The sequence below is a fragment of the Amphimedon queenslandica genome, unplaced genomic scaffold, assembly GCF_000090795.2.
Source record: "Amphimedon queenslandica unplaced genomic scaffold, v1.1 AMPQUscaffold_13456, whole genome shotgun sequence".
Lineage (NCBI taxonomy): Eukaryota > Metazoa > Porifera > Demospongiae > Haplosclerida > Niphatidae > Amphimedon > Amphimedon queenslandica.
The window spans coordinates 160262-170913 of NW_003546308.1; the positions used below are offsets into that span (position 1 = coordinate 160262).

Consider the following 10652-nt stretch of genomic DNA (forward strand, 5'->3'; position numbering starts at 1 on the left):
ATTGTGTTAAGATCAATAGTTATTATGATGGATTATCATAAACTAAATCAACAGCAAAAAGGAGGGGAGATCAACAAAAACAACAATGATTCAACAACTATTAGTGTCAAACAATAACTAGTTAACTGCAATGCACTCAACTGCAAGTCACACATTCAAAAGTTTAATTTTGCTTGGACGGGGCAAACCCAACTCTACCACCAGAATAGTCAAAGACAGTGTAGTAGACCCTTATAAGAACGTCCCCCAGGATCCAACTGTTCTTCAGCTGGTCGGGAAGGTTGATACCCATAAAACCAAGCAGACACTGTCCTTCAACGTTAAGCACGTAATCCTTTCCAGTGAGAGTGTATTTCTGACCAGCAATTGTGATAGTGACGTCAGGCAGGGAAGGGACTTTAGTGCAATCAATAGTGTACTAAAAGAGAAAAATAAAGATAGTAATGTCACTAATGTGTATGAGTGTCACTACTTACTTCTCCGGCAAGGGTGGATTTAGCTCCAATGGCCGTGGCGATTTTAGTTACCTCTGCAGTAGGGCCGGCTATGAGTGAAGTACCAGTATCAACTATACCATTGCAACCACCATCACAAAGACTCAAATTACCAGCATTCATGCTAGAGAGTAAGAAATTATTTCAGATTATATCAAATTTAACTTACCCGTCAACTTTGATCATGTAATAAGTCTTAGAGGTCAGTGGGACATAGTTAAAATCTCCAGTATAGTATTTCTCATTAGGTCCTCCGAGATTCAAGTCTCCGCCCAAACTAGCACTAGTGTCACTAAAAGAAGGTCAATATCTAATAATTGATATATCCAGTATAATCCATACTTACGCGCTCAAGAAAACACCGAACATTCCAGCGTTAACGAGGTTCTGGGATATCATGTTATCAAAAAATGGCGTCTGCCTCTCGGCAGAAATGGCAGGGTAGGCCATACCACAAATACCGTCAAATTTAGCGGCAACGAAAGCAACTCCAGGCTCATGTGTAGCCTCACCAATGGACTGCTTTGTGATTGTAGAATTACCAATCTGTTTAAGAGAAATGAGCTAGTATGATATGGCATGTACTTTGGTCTTTACCTTCATGTTGTCTGTGCTGAAGAAACCAGAGGTTGCCCCTGAGCCATACTGAAGAGAAAATTTGGTACCGTTAGCAATGTAAGTGCTAGACTTAGTGCTGTCATACTTATTGTGGAGACCTTGTGAGAGAAAAAATAGGATTTTATAATTTATTGTTCTACGATGCCCTACTAGTGAAAGTATGTGTATTGATTTGATGGAATTATGTTAGTTTACTCCTACTCAAAATAAATTTTAAGGCTTGCCAGGGAATAGTTTAAGCTAAAAAGGTCTATGCAAAATATGAACAGTATATAATACTTTTGGCAATAGTAAAACATTACAACTGAAATTCTATAAATAATGTTTTATATTCTTCTGGTCGCAAAGCAAGTACTCTGACTAAAAAAACAAGTAAAAAGGGACCTAAAACATCAATAGTATAGTACTACTAAACAATCCATAGTTACTATAGTTACAGTGCAACACTTACGACAGGCAATATCCAGGAGCCCACATTTCTTGCTAGGTACCCAGAGGTTTGACGAACCTGTGTCAAACATGCAATTAAAGTCTTGGTCGGGAGTACCAAGAGAGATAGGACCGTAGTACTGGGCCTGTGTAAACAGTAAAGGTGACCCTTTATCCCTTATCTCTCTTACCATGAGGTAGTCCTTCATTGGTTCGTCATCTCCTACGTATCCAGGTAAGTTGCGGGAGTACTTCTGCTCAAGTCCTCGAGCAACATCTCTCATGGTGATGCGTCCATCTCTACGGTGAGTCTCGTAAGCACTTTTGAAGCGATAGAGAGGAATGCTATGAACGGGAAAAATAGAAACAACCTAATGATTGGTTGGTATGATTGAGATCTTTTGCACCTTGTAGCATAAGAGACTGCGAGCAAGAGTGCAAACAGGCTGAGGATAGACATTCTTTTTTGAAGAGAAAGAATAGCTGGCTTGTTACAACTTACAAGAACAACTCAACAAGAAGTCATGTGCTTGAAATCGGCTTTTAATTAATTAATTTAATTAATAAGATCACGTGTTAAGAGTGAACGAAAAAATCCTGATAAATAAATCCATACTTTTTTGTAAAATCAAATTAATTTAATGTTTAGATGGAAGATGAAGAGTGTATGTTGTCATAGATTTAATGCACTATGATATTGTAGACATAATAAATAATGTAGATCTAATTTTAGCTGCTCAATGGCAGGCGGATGTCTTCCATTGGCTCTGTTGCGCTAAATGTACATTGAAAGTTGAATTTTAATTCTAAAGAATAGTTATATATAAAATAATATCATTTCTTCTTGTGTCTATCTCTCTCTTGGCTGCATCTCTGACAGAACCACTTCCCTTTCGGCTTAGAAGTGAGTCCGACACATTGAAAATGAAACCACTCAATGGGACAGTCAGTATTATCGCACCCAATCATTTCACCAAAGGAGACCTGATGACAGAAACAGTACGTCGGCTCATTTGGGTCGACCGGCATATCTAAGACGTCAGTACCGCCCTGAGGTGACCCCAAGTTCCCTCCCATTCCTCCTCCTTCCTCCGAAAGGGACTCTAGTCTTCTCTTACGTGAGCTGTTACTCGACTCACTTAATCTCTTCCTTCCTCTTGGTGTGGCGGCCCCCAACATGAGTCCTCCATTATTGTTACTCACAGACGAGCGACGAGCGTGATCGCTGTCTTTTAGTTGTAACTCTTGCTCAAAACGTCCTAGATCAGAATCAAGGCTCCGTATGTGCTTATCTATCATTTCGTACATTTGCATCGCGAGCTGGACCTTGTCGTCACTGTACTCTTTTGCTTTTTGATACAGCTCGTCAATCTTGCTTAGTCTCGCCTTTCGTTCGCTCTCTGAGAGTGTTGCCACCACCTTTTTGTAATCCCTCACCCACTCCTCGACCTCGTTCGTGGTGTCTTTGGTTCTTTGGTCAAGGTCTTTCATGAGTGAAAAGTTTCTCTGGAGCTCTTTAGGAAGGTGTTCTATTGTTTCGAGGAAGTTTTCGAGATATATAGCAGACGCCATGTTTTGTTTTGATGATCACGTGATGCATTTGTGGGTGGATAGTCACACCTACAAAATCACTCATTCTCAGATCTTGGAACCTGAGAATAGGAACGAATCTAGACTAAAACAATACACGTATCTAATTGAGTTTCAAAAGAGTTAAAAATAGAAAGCGACACGACCACGAGTCATTGTGAAGCTAAAAGAACCATTCATCATTGTCTTGTGAAGGAGAGAAGGAGGCAAAGAGAAACATGGGGAGAGTAAAAGAAATAAAAAGAACAGCCAACGTGGCCTGGAGCCCACGCTCAATCCAGTCCATGTACTTAGCTGCTGGCACAGTTGCCCAGCAATTAGATGCTACATTCAGTACGACAGCAAGCCTCGAGATATTCCAACTTGACCTGAGCAAAGGAGGCGAGGACATGCCACTGGTCGGTAGCATAGAAACGAAGCAACGATTCCATAAATTAATTTGGAGTGGGTTTGGCCTTGACGACTCGTATCCAATGGGCGTGGTCGTTGGAGGATCGGATAACGGGTCCGTCACACTCTGGAATGTGGAAAAGATTGCAAAGTGAGGAACAAATTAATTTAAAATTATAAATACTTATTTTACATTGCATGTATGAATGACAGTGTTAAAATACAATGCATTTGTACATTGAAAAGAATGATTAGCATTTAAATAATAATTTCTTTATTAGTAGTATTTAAATAATTTCTATTTCTAGTTCAGAGAGTGAAGATGCTCTAATAACTAGTCTGGATCAACACATTGGTGCAGTGAGGGCACTGGATGTCAATCCCTTTCAGTCTAACCTCATTGCTTCCGGTGCTAGCGAGTCGGAGGTATTCATATGGGACCTCAACAACCCCTCCAACCCCATGAGCCCTGGCAACAAGCTCCACCCACTTGAAGATATCAGCGGGATCGCTTGGAACATGCAAGTTCAGCATATTCTCGCATCGACGTCTCCCAATGGACGCTCGGTTGTTTGGGATCTGAGGAAGAATGAGCCCATCATTCAAGTATCTGATTCTAACTCAAGAGTAAGTCAATGAGAAAAGAATGTTTTTATCATTTTATGTACATTTTGAGATGGGAATTACAATGTATTTTTGATTTCAGTCATAATTAACATGTTAGAATTATATACTCTTTTCTCTTCCTCTTATTCCTCACTTCATAGATTCGCTGTAAGTCCATAGCCTGGCATCCTGAGGTAGCCACACAGCTGGTCACTGGTTCAGAGGATGACCGTAGTCCCATTATCCAACTGTGGGATCTACGATACGCCACTGCCCCCCTGAGGGTACTGGAGCAACATCAGAGAGGAGTCCTTAGTCTCTCCTGGTGCCCTCAAGATGCCGACCTGTTGCTGAGTGCTGCTAAAGACAATCATGTGTATTGCTGGAATCCTAATACTGATGTACCAGGGGGAGAGGTTAGGAGTCCCTCTAATTACTGTTTAATTACTATTATTATAATTAGCGATTTCTGTATGTTGCTTGATTACTAATGTATTGAGTTAGCTTCTGTAATTACTATCTTATAATTAGTGATTTTACTAGCTCAAGATCCCTGCTATGTTAATTAGAATGTTACATTGTATATTAGTGTATTGAGTTAGCCCCTGTAATTACTGATCATTATTAGGTTGTCTATGAGCTTCCTGCTACCTCCCAATGGATATTTGAGTGTCAGTGGTGTCCACGCAATCCTGCCATCATTAGCACGTCCTCGTTTGACGGTCACGTGACCTTGTACTCCTTATTAGGAGGGGGAGGAGCTTCTGATGATAACAAAGGCCTTGAGAGCCCAGTGGTAAGGATTGAGTGGGTGTGAGGGTTGAATGTTATTATTATTATTGTTATTATTATTATTATTATTTTTGTTGTTGTTGTTATATTTGAATAGGTTGATACTAGTGATCCTTTCTCAGCCATTGCTGCTCAAAAGACCAAGAGGGTGGATACAGCTCCTTTAAAGACTCCCCCAAAATGGTTTAGGCGTCCTTGTGGAGCAAGATTTGGAGTGAGCCGCTTTCTTATAATTTTACTCTATCTCTTTTTAATTTTATTTGTCTAGTTTGGTGGTCAGCTAGTCTCCTTCTCCTCTACTAATCAACCCTCCCCTAGTGTTGTTCATATTAGTCAGGTTGTGACTGAGCCTCAGCTATTGAAGCAGTCTGATCAGTTTGAAACTGCAATGAGTCAGCACTCTTATCTTGAGTATTGCTCCAATAAGATATCGTCTGATCCTGAGCACGAGCAAATATGGAAGTTTTTAAAGGTACTTAACATAGTAATGTACACATGGCAGTATGTAGAACGTTTGAGCTGATTCTGACTGATAATTTTGGAGTTATAAGTATTTTTTTAAAAACAAGCCAATTTTTGAAAAAAAAGCAAAGGCTATAGCCCATGGTTTTTTTTCCAAAAAATGGTTCCGAAATCACCCTCAATTTTTATTACATTTTCTGATACACATTGATGTCCTTATGCTGTGTAGAAAGTTTGATCTGATTCCGACTTCAATTTTTCAACTTACGGCCATTTTAAGAAATCGTCAAAATTCTGAAAAATACCCAAGGCTATAGTCCATAGTTTTTTTTGAAAAAATGGCTCCGAAATCACCCCCCATTTTTATTACATTTTCTGATACATATTGATGTCCTTATGCTGTGTAGAAAGTTTGAGCTGATTCCGACTTCAATTTTTCAAATTATGGACATTTTAAGAAAACGTCAAAATTCTGAAAAATACCCAAGGCTATAGTCCATGGTTTTTTCCAAAAATTGGCTCCGAAATCACCCCCAATTTTTATTACATTTTCTGATACACATTGATGTCCTTATGCTGTGTAGAAAGTTTGAGTCAATTCCAACTTCAATTTTTCAAGTTACGGCCATTTTAAGAAAATGCCAAAATTTTGAAAAATACCCAAGGCTATAGTCTATTGTTTTTTTTGAAAAAATGGCTCCAAAATCACCCCCAATTTTTATTACATTTTCTGATACATATTCATGTACTTATGCTGTGTAGAAAGTTTGAGCTCATTCCGACTTCAATTTTTCAAGTTATGGCCATTTTAAGAAATCGTCAAAATTCTGAAAAATACCCAAGGCTATAGCCCATGGTTTTTCCAAAAAATGGCTCCAAAATTACCCCAAATTTTTATTACATTTTCTGATACATATTGATGTACTTATGCTGTGTAGAAAGTTTGAGCTCATTCCGACTTCAATTTTTCAAGTTATGGCCATTTTAAGAAATCGTCAAAATTCTGAAAAATACCCAAGGCTATAGCCCATGGTTTTTCCAAAAAATGGCTCCAAAATCACCCCCAATTTTAATTACATTTTCTGATGCATATTGATGTCGTTATGCTGTGTAGAAAGTTTCAGCTGATTCCGACAAATAATTTTTGAGTTATGACCATTTTTACAAAAGGAGCAAATGGGTTTTTGCTTGTCACGGATTTTGTTGTTAATCATTTTCTCTTCATTGTTCTTTTAGGCTAAATTTGAGCCTGAGCCGAGGAGACATTACCTTAACCTGTTAGGACTGAGTCCTGAAAAGCTCGCTGAAGAAGTTTGAATTACATGTACTGTAATTGCACATGTACATGTATGTATTGTAGGTGAACAGTTGGATTGATGTCAAGAAGCAATGGGATATAGTGGAGAATAATGATAAAGATGAAGGAGAGGAATCAGTTGCTACACTACCGCTGACCGACCCCGAGGGAGAGACTGCCCCTCTCTTTGACTCTGAAGGTTAATAACTATTAATAACTGACGTAGTACATGTACATGTACTTACATGTATATGTACATGTAGGTCCAAGGAGTCCTTTTGATGATATAGCTCGTGAAGTCACACCTCCTACTGCAGGTTTATTATTGTTTATTGTTGTTGTTATTATTGATTGTTGTTTTTTTTTTGTTTGTGGCAGATTTGTTTACTTTTGCTACCGGTGAAGACGGGAATGATCTTGATGATGATTGCTTGCTCACTAAAGCATTGTTGGTTGGTAATTTCAAAGCAGCAGTTGACGTATGCATTAAAACTGACAGAATGGTAAAAAGATGTTATATTACATATTATATTAGTACATATTTGCATCATTTCTGTACTGACTTTATTGCTCTTTCTTTTTCTTTTCTTCTTCTTTATTTTTCTCTCTCAGAGTGAGGCACTCATACTATCAGTTGCTGGAGGGTCCGAATTATTCCAATCAACTCAGAAGCAATTCTTTGAGAGCAAGAAATCAGATAGCACCAAGGTTTAACACCTTAAACCATTCCATCCTTACAATTAAACACACTATTACTCTTTTTTACTCTTTTTAGTTAATATCACTGATAACCAGTAGGAAATGGTCAGACATTGCCCAGTATGGTGACCTTACCAACTGGCGTGAAATACTCTCTTGTCTTGTCACGTATTCTACCAACGAAGACTTCACTAAGCTATGCGGTACAGTCGTCATAGTAACAAGCCACACCTTTATTCTTTAATAGATGTACTCGGTAGGAGACTGGAGGAGACAGGGGACGAGGGTTGCTATGACAATGCGGCACTGTGTTACATATGCTCGGGGAATGTTGCCAAATTCGTCGAGTGTTGGTGAGTGGGTGTATCGATCAATAGTGTGATATATAATTGTATATGTACTGTAGTTTGAGATCTCGTGATGGTAGTATTGATAATCCATTGACACTCCAAGAGCTGATTGAGGAGGTTATGCTACTCCGCGAGGCCATAAGGAGTAAAAGTAAAGGAAACCCAGTGACCATTGATAATGGAGTGCTGACTGAACAGTTAGGGTAAGGCCCTGTGGGATGACTCTTAATTACATATAATGTTCTTTTTTTTATTGTACATGTACATGTATATTGTAAATGTTATGAGCTGCTGAGCTGTCATTGCCATGTAGAGGATTGACAGTTTAAGGTTTAAGTTCATGCAGTTTGAAATTTTAAATCAGCTCAATCTTTATAAAGGCATCAAAATAAATGTATTAGAAAATGTAAAATTGGAGGGTGATTTTGGAGCTATTTTTTGAAAAATGATATAATTTTTAATTTGTTATCGTACAATGTAGTTCATATGCTGCACTGCTGGCTAGTCAAGGAGCACTGAAGACAGCTTTATTGTACCTTGAACAAACAACTAGTGATCAAGTAGCTGCCTCTCTCTTTTTTTCTTTAATTTTATTTGTTTCTATTTCTCTCTGTCTCTAGTCTGATGTTAATCTTCTTCATGATCGTCTTTCCCAACATTTAAGAGGGACGTCCCCACGGTGTCCCTTTCAGCAAGTCAATGTTAAACCCGTTGCTCCTGTGGTCACACCCACTGTCCCAATGACCACGCCTACCTCGACCTCGATGATGTATACTAATATGTACCAGCCAAAGGTGCCAGAAAATGAAGTCACTAAAGGGTTAAATAATCAACCCCAACCTACTTATTATAATAATATGATGGGCGGGGCTCGTCACGATTATTCTCATCAGGTAGGGTGTGGTCTGTTGTCATGACAATTACTAATGTTTTTAGGTTCCTCCAATGGTACCATCATCACATGGTACCATGGCTCCACCTATCCAGGCTCCGCCTACTTATAATCCTCCGAGTGTTGATATGTACCCTCCTCCTGGTTCTCACTCATTTCCTGGGGCTTGGAACGACCCACCCACACTCAGGCATGCTAAAAAGGTTTTTTACTAAATTGTACATGTACTGTACTACATATAATTATACCGTAATTTATATCCTCAAATAAAAGCCTGTCTTGCTACTTATATAAAGTATGTAGGTCAAACAGAAGCATGTACATGTACATGTATGTTCAAATTAAAGATAAGAACCACTATAGAAAGATTGACCATAGTGTAATGCTATTTATCAGAGACCCCTTCATTATATTTCATGATATATTTTAAAACTATTTTATTTTATTAATAGCAACCCAAGGTCGTAGCCCCACCTGTTCCAATGACTAGCCCGTTAGCATTAGCTCCAGTGGAAGATTCTCCTCATCATGCTCCTGCTAATGTCCCATCAGTTCCTCCACCTAGCACTGGACCACCTACTAGCAATATGCAGCCTAATCCTGTAAGTCATTGTTCTTATACAATCCTTTTATTTCAAAGCAAAATTGTCAAATTGAAGTCTTGGTATTTACCATACATTAGGTTGCTCCTGTTAAAGCTACAGCTCCTGACCCAATTCCTCAGCAGCCCATCCCACCTGAACATGAAATACTGCACAGTGTATTCAATGGACTGCTAATGCAGTGCAAATCAAGAGCCAATAATAACGTAAGGACAGACGATGTGTACATGTAAATTGAATTTTTATAATAATAATACAATACCGTATAGCTTGAAATTTTCGTGGAATGTAAATTTCGTGGTTTTCGTGGTTATGGGCTGCCCACGAAATTTAAACCCACGAAATCATTGAAGTGCCATCCCCTTACAGGCTATGTAAACTGTCAACCACGAAAATTAAACCACGAATTGCCCCACCAGGAGCAAACCACGAAAATATCAACCCACGAAAATATCAAGCTATACGGTATTAGTTCTTCATGTAATTGACTCTGTATTTTTTACAGGTGATGCGTCGTAAAGTTGACGAAATAAGTCGTAAACTTGATATCTTATACGACCTGATCCGTCAGTCTCGTCTCTCACCTGACGTACTGCAAGGACTTCACGCCATTGCTCAAGGTAAGAGTAGCCCCGTAGAGCCTGCGTTTACCTTAACTTCCTTTTATAGATGTTCAAGGTGTTAATTACGTGAGCGGGCTGGCCCGTCTCACCCACATGGTGTCTACTAGTAACTTGTCAGAGATATCTTCATTCATGCCGGGCATAAAGACACTGCTACAGTTAGGAATGCAGCTTAGGGTCTAGAGTAGGACTTGGAACTAGCTTGCTATTAATAATTTATAAATATTTGAATAAGGGAAGGGCAGGATATTTTAGGAACAGGTCAATTATTGTATTTTTTTGTTTATGCTTTCTCTCTATTTTATTTCAATTTTGATCATGAAATGTACTTTAATAATAACTTATTATGTTTTGGGTGGGTGGGGATCAGATAAAGGGATAAAATGTCTGAAGTAAGCGAGTCTACAAGGTTCATGCATTAAGAGAATTATTCACTTCATTAGTTCGATTATCATCCAGGCAAGTGTCTGTTTTGTAAAGAAGAAACAGAAGTTCGGAGTGTTAAAATATTTGATTGCTATGACTGGCATAAATTCTGTGCTTCTTGTCTCAACTCTTCATTATTAAAGTTCTGCCCAATTCATGAATATTCTTTAAGAAATCAAGAAAAACCCATGTGTAGGCCAGCCAATTAAATCTAGCTGTCATCCATTTATACATTACACAGATAGTTTACATAGACTTGTGTGACATAATGACTACTGAGTGTATTATTGGTAATGGGTTAATATAGGTAATATAAGATACATTTCTTTTGTCTCCTTAAATTCCTCTAAATGACTTTCTTCATTTCACTAAAAAAATCCCT

At 38.5% G+C, this 10652-nt stretch overlaps 3 protein-coding genes across 3 annotated transcripts; 1 reads left to right on the forward strand and 2 right to left on the reverse strand.

Moving 5' to 3' along the window:
- Positions 1 to 19: 19 nt before the first annotated feature.
- LOC100634519 (cathepsin D-like) lies at positions 20 to 2092 on the reverse strand. The gene is made up of 8 exons (XM_003385563.3): positions 1949 to 2092; positions 1733 to 1886; positions 1564 to 1687; positions 1092 to 1210; positions 841 to 1040; positions 664 to 786; positions 477 to 618; positions 20 to 418 (listed from the first exon to the last, which is right to left on the reverse strand). Exons 1-8 carry the CDS (start codon positions 1999 to 2001, stop codon positions 164 to 166), a joined length of 1170 nt encoding a protein of 389 aa, XP_003385611.1. The 5' UTR covers positions 2002 to 2092; the 3' UTR covers positions 20 to 163.
- Positions 2093 to 2323: 231 nt separating this feature from the next.
- Positions 2324 to 3159, reverse strand: LOC100634644 (inhibitor of growth protein 5-like). The gene has a single exon (XM_003385564.3). The coding sequence runs from the start codon at positions 3111 to 3113 to the stop codon at positions 2376 to 2378; it is 738 nt and encodes a 245-aa protein (XP_003385612.1). The 5' UTR covers positions 3114 to 3159; the 3' UTR covers positions 2324 to 2375.
- A 53-nt stretch (positions 3160 to 3212) lies between these two features.
- Positions 3213 to 10071, forward strand: LOC100637667 (protein transport protein Sec31A-like). Its single transcript, XM_019995035.1, has 21 exons — positions 3213 to 3672; positions 3830 to 4148; positions 4289 to 4543; positions 4756 to 4923; positions 5017 to 5133; positions 5188 to 5391; positions 6618 to 6692; positions 6742 to 6877; positions 6942 to 6995; positions 7057 to 7181; positions 7291 to 7386; positions 7454 to 7580; positions 7625 to 7730; positions 7784 to 7930; positions 8209 to 8287; positions 8348 to 8620; positions 8664 to 8822; positions 9072 to 9221; positions 9302 to 9427; positions 9727 to 9841; positions 9891 to 10071. The coding sequence occupies exons 1-21, from the start codon at positions 3350 to 3352 to the stop codon at positions 10025 to 10027; spliced, it is 3291 nt and encodes a 1096-aa protein (XP_019850594.1). The 5' UTR covers positions 3213 to 3349; the 3' UTR covers positions 10028 to 10071.
- The last annotated feature ends 581 nt before the right edge of the window (positions 10072 to 10652 follow it).